The sequence below is a fragment of the Neoarius graeffei genome, chromosome 14, assembly GCF_027579695.1.
Source record: "Neoarius graeffei isolate fNeoGra1 chromosome 14, fNeoGra1.pri, whole genome shotgun sequence".
NCBI lineage: Eukaryota > Metazoa > Chordata > Actinopteri > Siluriformes > Ariidae > Neoarius > Neoarius graeffei.
The window spans coordinates 13,056,903-13,075,877 of NC_083582.1; the positions used below are offsets into that span (position 1 = coordinate 13,056,903).

An 18,975-nucleotide genomic window follows, 5' to 3' on the forward strand; every position below is an offset into this window, starting at 1 on the left:
TTCTGAATTCAAGCCACAGTACACTGTGAAGACAGTGAAACCTGGTGGCGCAAAAATCATGGCATAGGGATGTTTTTCATACTACAGTGTTGGGCCTATTTATTGTATACCAGGGACCATGGATCAGTTTGAATACATCAGAATAGTTGAAGAAATTATGTTGCCATATGCCGAAGAGGAAATGCCCCTGAAATGGGTGTTTCATCAAGACAAAGACCCCAAACACATGAGTAAGTGCGCAACATCTTGGTTCCAGACAGAAAGGACTGAGGTAATGGAGTAGCAGCTCAATCCCCTGATCACAACCTCACTGAAAACTTGCAGGGTAACATTAAAAATGCAGCTTCTGAAGCAAAATTCAAAAATTCACAGGAACTGTGGCATGTAATTCGCCCATCCTGCACTGAAATTCCTGTTTATAGGTGCCAGAATTTGGTTGACTCGATGCAATGCAGACACGCAGCAGTTATCAAAAACAATGGTTATGCAACTAAATATTAGTTCAGTTTGAGTTTGAAGAGGAAAAATGTCAACACTGCTTTTTTTTTTTTACACAGATTAATAATCCTTTTCTTTGCTTCCTGTAAAAGAATAACCCAGACTTGATCAAATTTGTTAATTCTTTGATTTGGAATTGAATATGTAATGTTTCCACTACAGTGAAAATATGGAAATAAAAGCTATTAAAAATATTTCACTTTATTAATGCACTGCTATTTATTTCAACACAACTGTTGCAGCTGTCACTCAAGGATAAATAATCAGCAGGGTCAGAAAAAAAACATGGTATCTTGTGTATAATATTGTCAGTAAACCTGTTGAGAATGAACAAACTACAAACATGGACACCTTGAACTACAGTTCCCAAGAACCATAGCACCCCATCACCAGCCTATTGAAATCAGCTGTCACTCATCTCCTGATTTAAGCTTCCCTCTCTCACACACCATTGTGAAGTATTGTTCTGCTCTCTCCGTTCATACCAAGCCTTGTATTTTCTGACCTTTGCACTTCATCTCATGGTTTTGCTCTTTGTCTTCCCTTTACTACGTTGTTTGCTGATCGCTCGACCCTTGCTAGTTTTCTGACTCTGATTCCAGTCTTACATCTTGGCTTTGTTTACAGTTTGCACCCTACTCTCCTCTGCACATACATCCGTAAGTGCCTGCATTCTGACAGGATACTTTGCCAAACATGGACGTACCGGAAGAAGCGAAGCAGACTGCTCTGAACGCAGAGGGGCATTTATTAGGAGAACATCAGCAGATGCTTGCAGACCGCAACACTCGAATGGCACAACTCACAACTGTGATGTTGCAGGCCCTCCTAAAACACCCTGAGTCTCCTCCTAGCCCAGTGTTACAACTCACCACACTGGAGAAATTTGCCGGAGATGCTATTGCATGTAAAGGTTTTCTACATCAGTGCTCCATGTATATTGCTACCATGCCCAATCTGTCTGACGAGCACAAAATTGTTAAATTTCTATCCTTTCTCACTGGCAAAGCACTACGATGGGCAACTGCCATTTGGGACAAGGGTGGTGAGCAGACCACGTCATATGAGCAGTTCCTCACCCTATTCAAGAGAGTGTTTGACCATGCACCTGAAGGGATTGAGGTTGGTGAAAGTCTGCTTACCAGTTCTCAAGGTTCTAGAAGCATTCTGGAGTATGCCCTGGACTTCAGAACATTAGCAGCTGCCAGTGGATGGAACAATCCTGCCCTGAAAGCAGTTTTTCAACAAGGTCTGTGCCCTGAGATTGTTAGTGAACTGGCCTGTAGAGATGAGAACCTCACACTGGACTCTCTCATTGACTTAGCTATTCATCTCAACCATCTGTTGTCACACCGACCCTCTATTCAAAGAAAGTGCCAAGCCTGTTCAACCCTCTGACAATAGTTCACCCATGGAGGTGTCACGCACCCGGTTAACTCGCACAGAGTGTGAGAGAAGATGAAAGGAGGGTTTGTGCTTCTACTGCAGGAGCTCCGAGCATAATGTCAGCCACTGTCCCATCTGTCCGCCCCATGTAGCTCCAGCAGAAGACCCAGCATGACCTGTGAGTCCGGTGAAAAAGTTAAATTCAAAATCATTTAAGGTTCCAGTTTTATTAAAAGTGGTGTCCTCCACATATGTCCTTTCAGCTTTTGTCGATTCAGGGGCAGAGGGGAACTTTATCAGCAGTACAATCATTCAGAGGTCCAACCTGCCTACCACCCCTCTGCACAGTGCACACAGCATTAGGACCATCGACTGAGGACCCATCGGAGACAGTCTCATCACCGCCACATGGTTGTATATATCTCCTATCCCAAAAGGAACATGCTGTCATGGAGGAGTATATTCAAGAGGCCCTCAAGCAAGGATACATCTGCCGGTTTCTTTTTTGTGGAGAAATGAGGTGGTGGACTCAGACCTTGCATCGATTATAGAGGTCTAAACCAGGTCTCTGTTAAATATCCTTATCCTCTTCCCCTTGTTCCAGCAGCCTTGGAGCAACTCAGATCTGCTAGGATCAACTCTAAACTTGACCTACGCAGTGCATATAACTTGATCAGGATAAAGAAGGGCAATAAATGGAAGACTGCCTTTAGAACTACTGCCGGCTATTTTGAGTGGTGGGTAATGCCTTATGGCCTTTCTTCGGCTCCCAGCACATTCCAGTGCCTAATAAATGATGTACTACGGGACATGCTAGGAAGATCTGCCATCACCTACATAGATGATATCCTGATATACTCCCCAGATGAGAAAAGCCACCAGGAAGATGTCAGAGCTATTCTCAAACATCTGCTGGATAATCATCTCTACGTAAAAGCAGAGAAATGTGAGTTCCATCAGAACCAAATCTCCTTCCTAGGTTATAGCAACAGCACAGAAGGAGTAAGCATGGACTCATCCAAGGTCTCTGCTGTCACTCCCTGGCCAACGCCCATGTCCATAAGGGACCTTCAGCATTTCTTGGGCTTTGCAAACTTCTATCGTTGGTTTATTCAGGGTTTCAGCATAATTGCCGCTCCCTTAACAGTGCTGCTAAAGAAGGGACCCAAGCGCCTCCAGTGGAACCCTGAAGCAGAAGCAGCTTTCAGTCGTCTCAAGCTAGCTTTCACCTTGGCCCCTGTCCTACAGCATCCTGACCCAACCAAGCCTTTTGTCTTAGAAGTTGATGTGTCTGACACAGGAGTGGGAGCAATCCTATCTCAGCATTTTGGAGATGAGACATAAGCTGCACCCAGTAGCTTTCTTTTTGAAAAAAATATCTTCAGCAGAAAGGAATTATGACATGGGTAACAGAGAGCTGCTCACCATTAAACTAGCCCTCGAGGAGTGATGACATTGGCTAGAGGGAGCCACTCACCCCTTCGTAATTCTCACGGATCACAAAAACCTTGAATATCTCAAAAAAGCCAAGAGGTTAAATCCATGTCAGGCTAGGTGGGCACTCTTTTTAACCCAATTTAATTTCACAATTTCATTTCATCCAGGCTCCAAGAATACAAAGGCAGATGCCCTATCCCGAACCTTCGGTCCATCTCTCCAAGATTCTGTTACCCATCCCATCCTCCCACCACATTTTTTTTTACACAATCGATCACCTGGGATCTGGACAGAGAAATAAGGAGATCACAGCCACAAACCAGTCCCATTCATCTCCCACCTTGTCTTCTCTATGTGCCCAAGCATCTTCGCAGCAGACTCATTACCTGGGCCTACGCATCTCCTGCCATAGGGCACCCTGGCAGTCAATGCACTCACCAAACGCTAAAAAACAAAATAGTGGTGGGAGGACATGCTCATGGAAATTAACCAGTTCATTGCCTCATGTTCTGTATGTGCCCAAGCGAAGGGTCCTAGAACACCCCCCCCCCCCCACTGGCAAACTGTGCCCCCTTCCTATTCCTCAAAGACCCTGGTCCCACCATAGCTATTGATTTTATTACAGATCTCCCTCACAAGGCAACACCATGATAATGGTAACCATAAATCGATTTTTCTAAAGCACTTAAACTCAACCCTTTACCTGGCATTCCCACGGCTTCTCAAACTGCAGAATTACTGTTCCAACAAATCTTCAGGTACTATGGTATTCCCAGAGACATGGTCAGTGACCGGGGCTCTCAATTTATTTCACATTTTTGGACAAGCTTCATGGAACGATTGGAGGTATCAATAAGCCTGACATCCGACTGTCATCCCCAGTCTAACGGCCAATAGAGAGAGACAACCAGGAAATCGGCTGTCTTCTAAGGATCTTCTGCATGCGTAACCAGGGGGACTAGGCATGCTTTCTTCCATGGGCTGAGTATGCACAGACCTCCTTCAAACACTCTGCAACCCGGTTAACAGTGTTTCAGTGCATACTCGGCTACCAACTGCTCCTGTTTCCCTGGGATGACACACCTAGCCGTACATGACTGGTTTGTACACAGTCAGACAATCTGGGAGGAAATACATCAACATCTAGAGTCAGTCAACACCAAGTATAAACAATAGAGGAGGCACTCCAAATTTTTCCCTGGGCAACAGAGTATGGGTGGCTACAAGAAACCTGAGAGAACCCAACACCTGTAGAAAACTCCAACCACATTACATTGGGCCATTCAAGGTATTGCGACATATCAATGAGGTCTCGTCTTGAACTTCCCCCTCATAGCCGAATATCCCCAACTTTCCATGTCTTCCTTCTGAAACCTGCCATCCTGGGCCCTCTCAACAGAAATACACCGGTCCAGGAGCACCCAGCACTCAACTTAGAGGGTGAGCCCATCTACCAGGTCAATAAGATCCTCAACTCAAGACGAAGAAGAGATCAAGTCGAATACCTGGTAGATTGGGAAGGATATGGACCCGAGGAACAAAGTTGGGTCATTATGAAGGACATTCTAGATCTGCTCCTCAAACAAGAATTCCATGCTCTATATCCCAACAAACCAGCACAGAGAGGTAAGGGTCATCCTACAAAGAATGTAGCTCCCAGAGGTAGCTCCTGGGGGGGGGGGGTCTGTCAGTAAACCTGCTGAGAACAAACAAACTACAAACATGGACACCACAGCACCCCCTGTCACCAGCCTATTGAAATCAGCTGTCACTCATCTCCCTAATTATGTCTCCCTATTTAAGCTTCCCTCTCTCACACACACACCATTGCAAAGTATCGTTCTGCTCTCTCAGTTCATACCAAGCCTTGTATTTTCTGACTGCCTCTCAATTTTCTGACCTTTCCTCTTCATCTCACGTTCTCACTCTTTGTCTTCCCTCTACTATGTTGTTCGCCGATCGATCAATCCTCGCTAGTTTTCTGACTCCGATTCCAGTCATACGTCTTGGCTTTGTTTACAGTTTGCACCCCGCACTCCTGCGCACATGCATCTGTGTCTGCATTCTGACAAATATTAAACATGTAACTTTAACAAGAATGGTCCTGTCATAATGACCTACTGCATTATTGTTTTACCGATCTGTTTATATTATTTTATATAACTTTTATCCCTGTATCTGTATATTGAACCTTCAACTCCACAATTATTGCCACCCTCCTGGACAATAATAAAAAATGAATATAATGTATAAAATTAAGACAACTCCACTGAATGAAATTTTGAGCTTAAACATAAGGAGCACATTACTGTACTTTTCCCACTGTTGTCCAGCTTCTAAAGGCAAGTCGCTGTGAAGTTATTATACAGCTAACACAGGTGAAAGCGAAGTGCACAAAGGTAATAAGGTACACTTGTATCCAATCATCTGTCCGTCTAATGTAGCTATAAGTCTGTCTTCCAATCTGTCTGGCTTTTCAGTACATCACAGAATCTGACGACATTAAACTCTGTGTAATATTGCATAATGTGTTACAGACAGGACTACATAGCGCCCTCTAGTGTGCATAGTGGATCGCTGCAGGTGTAAAGAGAGAGAGTGTGTGTGTGAGAGAGAGAGAGATGAATCCGCAGTTTCCCCACACTTGCAGTGCAGGCTTCAGTCACACACTGCAGTTTATCAGTTTATTCTGAATGAGGAAGAGCTCTGCTTAGCCACTAACACACAACTCGCTGTATTCAGCAACTGGAATAGCAATAGGCATATCAGGTAAAAATTCTAAATCAATCCAAATTGCTTGAAACTGGTCTCACTGAATTCAGAATTGAATGCGGAACATACTTTTTACAGAATTAAAATGTTTATCCGTTCCTGAGATATTACAAATCAAAGATTGAAAAAAAGGCTTAATTTTAGAAAATTGTTGTAATATTATGTATTTGGATAACATGGTCAAAAATGGGCCTCATTAACGAATGAGATCAAATGTTTTTTCTTAACTCCCCTCCAGATATTAATATGGAAATTGGCAGGCACATAGATGGTTGTATACTGAATACAAAGTTTGAAAATTAGTAAAAACAAATTATGCAAATCAGTATATAATTAGTATTAGTTAGGTAAGCCGTTAAATGGGTACACTCTCTTCTTCAAAGTTTCACCAAATGCTTATTTGTGCAATCTAAAGCTGATCTTAACTCGTTTATACATCACAAAGAAGAAATCAATGTTAATTATAAAATATGAATAAATAAGCATTGAACATTATTCATATCTACCATTCTCCATCAGAAAAAAAAAGTAATAAAATATTTCTAATACTCTTTGTGCTCTGTAGGCCTTTGTATTTCTAAGTAGGGCCTACTAGTGTTTTATATTAAATAATATTTATTATAATATTCACAGCTTTCAAGGCTAACTTCAAAAAAACTGTGTGATCCCCATCCAATAAACAATTCCATTTCTGGAGTATCCTGTCAGTCACGACGGATGATCATCTTGATCACTTGCCACAGAGGTAAGTGCTGTAGTTAGGCTGTAGTTGGCTTGCACTATACCAACCCAGTCCAACTGTTTCCCAGCCACTGGCTAGCATATACCTGCAAACCAAGGAGCAGCTCCGGCATTAGCCTTCTCTTTCCAGTCATAACCTCTCCTTACCCAACACTCCTACATGGCCTCCACATTGGCCACCCTGGTAATTTGGGTTTCACGACCCAAAGCTGACATGTAAGGGATCTCGGAGCAATAAGCGGCCCCAGAGGTGCAGTATGCATGACCCACCGGCTTGTGGATATACTCTGGTACTCCCCAACGCTTGTCCCAGCTGTGGGTTAAATAGTAGGACAGACTGGGTTCTTAGCCTTGGCAGGTAACCAGTCCAGGAGAGTCAACTCCACACAAATGCAGTAAAGGGTGGATGAGATTCTCAAGATGGCAGCACACGTGGTTGCAGCGGCTCACGGCTCTCCTTTTCAGTGCTCTTTTTTTGTTTGTTTTTGTATTTCTTTCTTGCTTGTTTGTGCACCATCGGTTCTGTGAACATCCAGTACACCCACCAGACACTTTTGGCCATCAGTGACCAACACCAGATACCTGTTTTGAGTGACTTTCACTACACGCATAACATCCCAGATGACATAGCAAGACCGCCGGGCACTCCGTGGATTGTTGTCTGGTCTAGGAGGCAGTGCAGATGGAGGAGGGAGAGGAAGCAGAAGCAGGGCCGCAGGGCCGGTGCTATGCTAAGGCTAAGAAAACAACCACACAAGCCACCTCTACCAAGCCTGTATCTCTCCAATGCCAGATCCTTGGTACATAAAACAGATGACTTGGAATTACAACTCGCTGGAAATCGCTATGTTCGTGACTGCTGTGTTTTAATTATCACCAAAACCTGGCTTCATCCGGAAATACCTGATGCTAGCTTGCAGCTAGCAGGTCGCACTCTGCTCCGCTGGGACAGGACTGAGGACTCCGGTAAGAGCAGAGGAGGGGGGATCTGTATTTATGTGCATGATAATTGGTGTAGCAACGGAACAATTATAGACAAACACTGTTCCCCAGACCTCGAGTACATATCTGTAAGATGCCGGCCTTTTTTTCTACCGAGAGAGCTAACTGTAGTGATTGTCACAGCTGTGTATATTCCACCCGACACCTGTGTAAACACGGCGCTCTCTCTCCTGCTGAACACCGTAAACGAACAGCAGCAAGCCCACCCCAATGGTGTTCACATAATCGCAGGAGACTTTAATAAGGCCGACTTAAAGACTGTACTGCCGAAGTTTTACCAACATGTTAAGTGTTCCACTAGAGGGGAGAACACTCTGGATCATGTTTACTCCAACATCAAGCATGCGTACAGAGCCATACCCCTCCCCCACCTCGGCCAGTCAGACCATCTTTCCCTCCTGCTCTCCCCAGCCTACACCCCCCTCAGACGCAGAGCCAGGCCCACCATTAGGAATGTTACAACCTGGCCTGACAATGCACTCTCCAAACTACAAGACTGCTTCAGTCAGACAGACTGGGACTTATTTGAACACCAGGAGCTGGAGACATTCACAGGAACGGTGCTGGACTATATCAAGTTCTGCATCGGGAATGTGACGGTGGATTAAAAACATCCGGGTTTTCCCAAACCAGAAACCCTGGATGACCAGCCAGGTCCGCTCACTCCTCAGGGCTCGCGACGCTGCCTTCAGGTCAGGTGACAGAGCTCTGTACAGAGCCGCTCGAGCTGATCTGAAAAGAGGAATAAATAAAGCCAAGGCGGACCATAGGCTGCGTATAGAGTCCCACCTGTCCAGCAACAACACACAGGAGGTGCGGCAGGGCATACAAGACATCACAAACTTCAAAGACTGTGATGCGTCAACAGGAGACTGGAGTGTGCCACTGGCAGAAGAGCTAAATTGCTTCTTTGCTCACTTTGAAACATCTCCGCAGCACTCATCTGCTCCAGCCTTGCCCCCACCACCACACAGTTCCTACACCACTCCATTCACTGTACAGGAGCATGATGTCAGATGGGTGCTCCTGGCAGTGAACCCCAAGAAAGCTGCCGGCCCAGATGGTGTACCTGGTAAGGTGCTCAGAGCGTGTGCCCACCAGCTCGCCCCTACCTTCGCCAGGATCTTTAACCTCTCCCTGGCTCAGGCAGTCATCCCGCCCTGCCTAAAATCAGCAACAATAATCCCAGTGCCGAAGAAGTCTCCCATCACCAGCCTGAATGATTACCATCCTGTGGCCCTCACCCCGGTAATCATGAAGTGCTTCGAGAGACTAGTTCTTCAGCATATCAAGGACCACCTCCCCCCAGACTTCGACCCCTACCAGTTTGCATATCGCGCAAACAGATCCACAGAGGACGCTATCGCCGTAGCTCTCCACTCTGCGCTGAACCACCTGGAGCAGCAGCAGAGCTATGTCCGCATACTCTCTGTGGATTACAGTTCAGCTTTCAACACAATAATCCCGGACATTCTTATCAGTAAACTGGACACTCTTGGCCTCCCCCCTCTCACATGTGCCTGGATAAAGGACTTTCTTACCAACTGGCCCCAGACTGTGAGACTTGGACCCCACTTCTCCTCCACCCGCACGTTGAGCACCGGCTCTCTACAGGGCTGTGTGCTGAGCCCCCTCCTCTACACCCACGACTGTAGTTCGACCCACAACAACCTTATCGTCAAGTTTGCTGACGACACCACAGTGGTCGGACTCATCTCAAAGGGAGATGAGGCAGCCTACAGAGAGGAGGTACTGAAGTTGGCAGCCTGGTGTTCAGAGAATAACCTTGCTCTGAACACCAATAAAACCAAAGAGCTTATCGTTGACTTCAGGAAGCACAGTACTGACCTAGCCCCCCTTTACATAAACAACGAGTATGTGGAGAGGGTCCACACCTTCCGGTTTCTTGGCGTCCTCATCTCCGCCGACATCTCCTGGTCAGAGAACATTACAGCAGTCATTAAGAAGGCTCAGCAGCGGCTACACTTCCTGAGAGTCCTCAGGAAGCACAACCTGAACTCCAACCTGCTGCTGACCTTCTACCGCTCATCCATCGAGAGCCTGCTGACGTACTGTATCACAGTATGGTATGGCAGCTGCACTGCTGCAGACAGGGAGAGGCTCCAGAGAGTAGTAAAGGCAGCACAGAAGATCATCGGCTGCCCTCTCCCTTCCCTGATGGACATTTACACCTCCCACTGCCTTAACAGAGCTAAGAACATTATCAAGGTCAGCTCCCACCCTGGCTTTGATCTGTTTGACCTGTTGCCCTCAGGGAGGCGCTACAGGTGCATCAGGACAAAAACAAATAGATTCAAAAACAGCTTCTTTCCAAAAGCCATAACCACCCTGAACTCAAATATGTGTCATGGTCCTACCTGTGGTTTTCCTCTCTTCAGGTACATTTCCACTCCTCTCCACTCAGTATTACCTGCCACGCCTACATACTCCTCCTCTTATTAAATTTCAGTAGCTGTCATTGGCTGTTGCCTATCACCTGCTCCTCCTCTGTGGGTATTTAAACTGCAGTCCTCCCAAGCTTCAGTGTCAGATCGTCTTCAAGGCATCGACTCCGTCAACTCTTCAGTCCTGGTAACCTGACCCTGCATTTCTGTCCCTAATCTTGCTACCTGATCTGTGACTCTGTGTTCCAGCCTGTTCCCTACTTCTGCCTGTTGTGCTGTCCTGTCTGTCTGCTGAGGGACTGCTTGAAACCCAAGTGCTGTCAGCTTACAGCCATGCTACTCTGACTATGCCTGATCCTGTCTGATCTCAGAAGCTAAGCAGGGCCAAGCCTGGTTAGTACTTGGATGGGAGACAGCAGACATTACCACCATGCTCCCACCAGCCATCCCTGCCTCTCTGGCCACTGAGCTTCACACATGTACATCCTCCCTTTCCCCTGCTATCAATAAAACTCAACATTTAACTTGTGCTCTTGGGTCCTCGTCTGTTTATCCTGACAATATGTTCTGACTTTATAGTCTAAACCCCCTGTGCAATACTTCATAATGTGCAAGACTTTGTTTTATAATATGACTCTCTTTGTGCAATAATTTATAATGTGCAATACTTTATAACAGGGGTTTTCAAAGTGTGGGAGAGTCAGCCCCCCCCTCGGAGAGCAAATAAACAACCGGGCCCCCCCTTACAATTTTTGTTGTTGCTATACTTAATGTTCCATTCGTATTTTTAAAAAATGGTTGTTGTACACATTATTTTTTTTCTTTTTCACATTTTAAACATCTGTGCTTTTTAAAACATCTTGTTTTACACATTTTAAACATCTCATAGCATCGTTAGCGAGCACCTCTTGGCAGACAACACACTGTGGCAGTGGAACATCTTCAGATCCAGTCCATGAAAATCCAAACTTTAAATAATCGTGGTCATACTTCCTTCTTTTTTCAGTCCCCCCAGGATTCCACAGGCCTTTTTTGTGATTGTTGCGGGCTAAAATGTCTGATGTTGCGGGGGTTTTCCAAAAAAAATTGCGATGAAAGTTGCGGTGTTTTTTAGGTTTTTGTTGCGATTACATTGCGGGAGGAAGTGAAAGTTGCGAGAAATTGTTGCGATTTTCTCTTTTTGTGATTAAAATTGAGTGATATGTTAAATATTAAGTTATTACTGAAAAACTATTGATTAAAAAAACAAAGACACCGAGAAATGGTCCTATAAACAACTTTACCAATATAAAAGATTACCAGGACTACAAAAATGCAGAAAAATAGGCTTTACTTATCCAAATGCACCTGTTGGTTCAAAAGTTAAAGTGCAGAGAACCTCACACAGCACAACATGAAGTTACCTTAAAATATAATATAAATGCCTCAGCTTTCATATAAGAAAAAAAACTATTAATACTAGTACTGTGTACAGTCAGTCTCTCCTGAAGACTAAATTAAACAATAATTATAAACTAATACAATAAATGGCTCAGGCTTCATAGAAGAAAAAAAAATTGAACAGAATCTCACAGTATGATGCTGAAGCTGCCTAAACAATGGAAAATAAAATACCATTTTGGCAAAAATGTTGGCATCCATTAATTTCTTGTATTAAGTAAAAAAAAATAAAGTGCACACAGTCCTTCACTGTAAACATAACACACTTTCAGTGTTGCCAGATACTGCTGACGTTTTCCAGTCCAAAATATGTTCAAAACCCGCCAAAATGCACTTGAAACCTCCCAATCTGGCAACACTGCGCGCATGCTGCTTCTCTTGAACACACGGAAGTAAGGCGGAAGATAGTTTGTCAACGTCACCTCAAGACGACGCCAATGATTGGTCAAATTTGCGGGAAAGTTGCAGTGATTGGATATAATTGCAACACCGCCCTGAATTCGCGGGGATTGGTTGAATTTGCAAATCGCAACATCCTGGAGGCTCTGTTTTTTTGCTTGGCCCAGACTTTGTCTCCTCACTCACTGTAGCTTTAGGTACTAAAAATTTATCCGTTTTGTCTCTCACGTTGCGCCCCCCCTGAAGAACTCTGGTGCCCCCCAGGGGGGGCGCGCCCCACACTTTGAAAAGCCCTGCTTTATAATATAACTCTCTCTGTGCAATACTTTATAATGTGCAATACCTCACTCCATAATGTGAAACACAACACATACGCCTCAGGACTGTGCACCTTACACCCTCACCTTTTTTTTTCTACACGCTGTTTGCGCTGTTATTGGAGTTGCTTTTAACCTCATTGTACATGGGTATAGAGGTTTTCGACCTGACGTCATAGGGTCACGTGATACTGTTTACGCCACCATTTTGGAGGTCAAACAAAGCCACGCTTATCAGTAAACAACGCTTGTAATATCCATCTTCTTCATCGCTTACTTTTATCGTAGAATGCCTGATACGTGTTGTGCAGTTAGCTGCCACAACAGAAGAGGGGATAAACCTGGATTAACATTCCATAGGTTCCCGGCCGATCGACACCGTCGCGAAAGTGGATCGTGGCGATCAGGCGAGAGAATTGGCAGCCCACCGAACACACGAGTTTGTGTGGCGAACATTTTGTCTCAGGTAACTTTTCCAAAAGTTTAAAGATATTGTATGCGAGATAAATGACAAATTATACATGTAGCCTAGCACCTAGCCTACACGTAAGCCCTGTTAGGCGGTGTTCAGGCTACCTGGCACCTAGCCCCACTAGTCAGGCTACGATGGTTTTATCTTTATACATCCATGGTTTTATATACGTGAGATGGGGACCGCTCGGCCTCATCAATGGGGCTACCTGGCATCGGGCTTCTTACTAGTGTTTGGGCGGCTTACGTGTAGTCTAGGTTTAACATACACGGTGCCCTCAGGCGAGGCAGAGCCATGTTGTTGGGTGGGTTGTACTTTTTAGATGTGAATATGCAATGGATAAAACTAGAATTCAATACTAGACATATTAATTATTATGCGTTTTTCTATATGATTAATGTAACTCACTCTCTCTCTCTCTCTCTCTCTCAACCTGGACACTATTTTTCTAACTGCAATGAATTTACTTTTATTTGGTATCACGTTGAAGTAGACTGTTATGGAATTTTTTTGCCACAAAATGTTGTTGGAAATCTTTGCATATGTTGTCATGGCAACCATTCAAACAATGCATGCTGTGAAAAGGGAAAATAGTGTAATGTTGCTCGATAACCCACATGTTGGGCTAGTGGGAGTCGCCATTTTTGTGACCGCCAAAATGGCGCCATCTACCTGTCGACATGGCAACGGTCACATGGGTCGAAAACCTCTATAGTGACAATAAAGGCATTCTATTCTATTCTTCTATCTTGCAAGCGGCTCATCTACACTGTAAAAAAAAATAGTTGAGAATACTTGAAATTTCAAGGCAACAGTCTGCATTAAGAATTTTATGTTTTGCCAACGATGTGCCCATGATAATCCAAACTATGATAAAACTGTTATCTTTATTAAGAATTCTTAATTAAGTCAATTTTCAATTCCTCATTCTGCCAACATAGATTTCTCTTTTTGCTGAACAGTGGCATTCACAGTAGTGCAAAAAGGCAATTGAGGTTATCACAATTTTTTTTTTTTAGATTTTTTTGGGGCTTTTTTCACCTCTATTTGGATAGGACAGCATAGAGACAGGAAATGAGCAGGAGAGACGGGGAGGGATCGGGAAATGACCTCGGGTCGGAACCAAACCCGGATTTATGGTATGGCGCCTTATCCACCTGAGCCACGACGCCCCCGAGGTTATCACAAAACTATACATGCCTTTTTTCATTGTTCTACACAATTACAAAAATTTTTAAAACCCACGTCGTGGGTGTGGCTCAGGTGGATAAGGCGCCATACCATAAATCTGGGGACCCAGGTTCGATTCCGACCCAAGGTCATTTCCTGTCTCTACACTGTCCTATCCAAATAAAGGTGAAAAAAGTCTGATAACCTCAATTGCCTTTTTGTACTACTGTGAATGCCACTGTTCAGCAAAAAGAGAAATCTATGTTGGCAGAATGAGGAATTGAAAATTGACTTAATTAAGAATTCTTAATAAAGATAACAGTTTTATCATAGTTTGGATTATCATGGGCACATCATTGGCAAAACATAAAATTCTTAATGCAGACTGTTGCCTTGAAATTTCAAGTATTCTCAACTATTCTTTTTTTACAGTGTAGGAGGAGGACTGTCCAAAATCAAAACTGCAGCCAGTTTTCTACCTACTTTGTGGCTAACTTAGTATCAGGAGGGGATAACTGGAAGAAAGAATGGAATTTGTTCTGCACACACAATTTCCACTTACTTACGTTTGTGCAGGTAATCTCAACCACCTCAAGCCTAGTGGCGATGGAGTAATGACAATGGGAACAGGTAGAGGATGCTGCCAGGAGTTTCCAGTAATCTACTCTGCACACAGGCAGTCTAAGGGTGACGGTCATCTGGCCAAGAGATGGGACAGATTGGCCATTCATATCCTCCTTAGATGACCAAGCAGGCCTTTTTAGGATTAGCACTGCTCTCTCCAGGCCAGGGAAGGGGTAATAAAAGGACCCCTAAACACTGCCTGTCCCTTTTACAGTTTGTGCCCTGCAGAGGCGATTCTAGATTCTGTTGTGGCCCCAAGCACAAATTTCCAGGGGGCCCTTCTGACCAGTGTTCATCACCAATATGTTATAAATAATCTGACACCAATGAAAAATGTATGAAACCAAAGGTTTTTTTAATTCCAAATGTGAAAATACAATGGTAAAGAATAATAAAAACAATAAAAAACAAAATAAATAAGCCCTCGGTCACCGACTCTCGGGGGGCCCCAAGCAGTTGCCTGCCTTGCCTGTTCACAAGCTGCGTGTCTGGTGCCCTGTTCCTGAAACAATTCCAATTAATTGAATTGAAATTGACACTTGTATTTCTGACTTCTGGTTTTTGAAAATATCATTCTGACCACTAAGAGCTCAACATTTTTCATCAAAACAACTACAGTTATATTTTAAAATAGTTATTTATTTACATGAATCAGTTTTATTTGAAAAAAATAAGTAGGTAACACTATGAAAACTCACTTCAAAGTCTTCCGTGAAGCATAACATCAAAACTAGCAGACGGAAAATTTTGCTGAATACTTCATCAGAAATGGTGAGGACTAGAGAACATCCCTATAAAAGAAATCTGATTGATATTCACAAGTAATCCAGTTGGAAACTAATCAGAAGAGAACCTGACCACTTTCCTGGGACTCAAAAAGTACCGGCAGTTTCCCAACGTCACATGAGCAGAGTTTTTACTCTGTTGTACCAACTTCAACCTGCCATTACTCCCAAAGTACTGAACAGATCTTAATGAGAAATTTCTTTGGAAAGCAGATAAGTTTTTTAATGACAGAAAATATTCAAGAGTTCAGCAATGACCAATATGGAAACTTAGATGAGTGTCTGCATGGATAATTTTCACAGCACAGCCAGTGAGCGTCTGATATGCCGAATAACAAAAGATTGAATCTAGGATCCTTTGTAGGAACTATGTATGTCAAACCCTAATCAAAAAGGGTTCCAAGTAGAACCATTTAATTTACAGAAAGAAACCTTATCTATCCAGAGAACCCATTGCTTGAAAGTTATTTAACCATATATGGCATATACACCCCACCCCCACCCAATACACACACTTTTTTCCCTAATTTGGTCTAGTCAGTTGCCACCAACCCAGAGGAAAGGAAAGTGCCATCTACCCTCTTCCACATACACAAAGGTCTGACTGCAGAACAGCAGGTTCAGGCCAGTGGCATTGAATATATGCACAGTAGGACATCGTGTGGACCTGCAAATTCACGCAGTAGATCATGACCATTTGTGCTAGTCATGTGTCGCCATGCATATTACTATCCAGGATTGGATATCACTGCCCAAAAGTAACACTAAAACTAATGAAATGTTGACGAGTGTAACAAGATAAACTTTGGGGGGGGGAGTGTCAATACCACTGGCCTGAACCTGCTGGTGTAAAACCATGGCTCTGCGGACATATTTTTGCATGCACACACACACACACACACACACTCTGACACCTACAATTGGCAAGTGTCTATGTGACTGATGGAGGAAGAGTGCATGCCATCCCTCCCATCCAGAGAGCACACCTAATTTTGCTCTCTTAATTCCTAGTCATGGATACCTCTGACATTCAAACTTCTAGTGATCTAGTAACCACACTTAGACCACATTAGATTGCTTCAGTGATGTTTAGGAAAATGTTTACAGTGTGGAAGTGACATCATTTAAAGTGAATAATGTCCCTAAACCACATTTTTTTTTCTTTGTACAAAGCAACAATCATTATGTTATTTGACCATGCGTTTTTGAACTACAGCTGATCCAAAAGGCCATAAATTGATGGAAAATCAATAAGATCAGCCGATTTTCATGGAATCTGCCGAGACTGAACCGGAAGATCCCGAAGGGGTGCGTGACGTCACATGTGTAACAATTCAGGTATCAATTTCATTCATGTGCACAGCAGTGGTTAGACCAGTCTTGATATGGAATCACGTTTTGGAGAGAATTCTGATAGTGATTGGGATTCTTATGTTGGATGAAAGGGCAGAAGGTTATCAAGGATATTCCGGAGTAAATGGTTATCTTTTTGAGCCCCTAAGACGAGAAACCGCCAGTTCACTCAGTTCAAGACAGTCTTCCTCTGTAGTGTGCATGAGATGGAGAGATGTGCAGAATGCAGTGGTTTCCTTTCATGTTTTCTTGAACAAAACTAAAAACAAATTGAGTCTTGCAATATTGCAATCTGAGAGCATTTACCACGTTTCAGTTAATAATGATTGCACGCGTGCATGTTTCTTCCTGTTAAAGTGCATCATATTAGATGTTGCGAGCATGTAAATGTTACTCATAATCCTGCATCTGGTGCACTATGCGTGTGTGAGACAGATAATAGGGGAAATGACAAACTGTCCAAATGTCATTTATTAAATAAATGGGTTTCTTTTTGTTCCAATAATTCCCATGTGGTCATTCTGGTGGTGAACATTTGATGAATCAGATTTATTATTAGTAGGTGACACAAAATCCACCTGCTTTGTTTGCACAAACCTCACCCACTGTCGCTTTAGATTATCATTTCTCAGAAATTCATGAACTGAATGTCCTGTTGTATATAAATTTGAATATCCAAACACAACACCATGCTTTCCCTTCGTTATTTTTGTAAGATTCCGACAACGATATTCAATTTCAGCAAGTAAACAAGCACGCAGTCAGATGCACCGAAATGACCTAGATCATCGGGGTTCCACGCGTGACATCATGTGAGATTAGCCCTGGGGAAAGGCTGCCTTTTTCCGGGATCCGGAAGTCACAATTTATCGATGGTTTTGTGATTGATAATAAAATTAATTAATATTATTCCCACCCCCACTTTATTAATTCATTTTGGTCGTTAGTAATGATATATTCATTATAAGGCATTACATTCACTTTAAGAATGTGTATTACTCCAGTGTGTACAAGAAACAAACTATTTGATAGAAATTGACAATTTTATTTTCAAATTGAAATACACTCACTGGCCACTTTAATAAGCACTTCTTGTTGATTCTAAGGTCCCTGTTCTTGGCTGTAGGAGTGGAACCCATTGTGGTCTTCTGCTGTTACTTGCTGAGATGCTTTTCTGCTCACCACGGTTGTAAAGAGTGATACGAGTTGCTATATCCTTCCTGGCAGCTGGAACCAATCTGGCCATTTTCCTCTGACCTCTCTTACCAACGAGGCATTTGTTTCCACCCACAAATCTGTTGCCCACTTGATGTTTTTTGTTTTCCACACCATTCTGTGTAAACTCTAGAGACTGTTGTGTGTGAAAACCCCAGGAGATCAGCAGTTTCTGCAATACTCAAACCAACACCCATGTTACAGTGAAAGTCACACTTTGAGATCACAATTTTTCCCATTCTGATGGTTGAACATTGTGAACATCAACTGAAGCTCTTGATTTGTATCTGCATGACTTTATGCATTGTGCTGCTGTCAAAGGATTGGCTGATTAGAGAACTGCATCAAACAGCAGGTGGATGATGTTCCTAATAAAGTGGCTGGTGAGTATCAGTATATAATAAGACATTTTTGGGCAGAAAACATCACCACAAAACATGTTTTCCTGAAATGGGGGGAAAAAACTTTAAAATTCATATTTTTATTATGCTTTAAAAACAGTTAAACAGAAGAAGTAAGCAGTATCACTAACTAAAAATCAGGTCATTAGTCATCAAGCTCTGTGTTAAACATACCCTTTAAAAGCTAGAACATCTTCAGGTAAAAATTAATATGAGCAGTTAATCGCTAACAGCACATGCCAACAAGCAACATACAGGTTCCATCACATCCCTGTTGATTAATTCTTATTAGGATTCTCATCTCAGTACCCCAAGCTGAAACATGTCCATAATGACGATGTTGTCCTACATCCTCTCAGTGCGAGTTTATGAATACTGCTGCGTGAATCTCTGATGAAACTCTTTTATCTTCTCCAAAACTATTTTCAGTTTCTGAGTCGGAGGAAGGATCGTCATCCTGAATAGTAGGAAAGTGTGCACTGAAGCACTTATTCAGGCAAACAAACAAATAATGAGGTACTGCAGAAAATAACTGCCAGTCCAATCTAAATGTTCAGC

The 18,975-nt window shown here is 43.2% G+C and overlaps 1 protein-coding gene across 4 annotated transcripts in view; it reads right to left on the reverse strand.

The window, feature by feature from the left end:
• Nucleotides 1-18,481: 18,481 nt before the first annotated feature.
• si:ch211-217a12.1 (alanine aminotransferase 2-like) overlaps nt 18,482-18,975 on the reverse strand; it is a 25,081-nt gene continuing 24,587 nt past the window's right edge. For 3 of the 4 annotated variants that reach the window (XM_060938736.1, XM_060938738.1, XM_060938735.1), the window contains exon 12: nt 18,482-18,896. In XM_060938736.1, coding sequence (XP_060794719.1) covers nt 18,773-18,896 — 124 coding nt within the window. In that variant the 3' untranslated portion in view covers nt 18,482-18,772. The remainder of the gene's footprint in view (nt 18,897-18,975) is intronic. The other variant, XM_060938737.1, reaches the window with a different exon arrangement.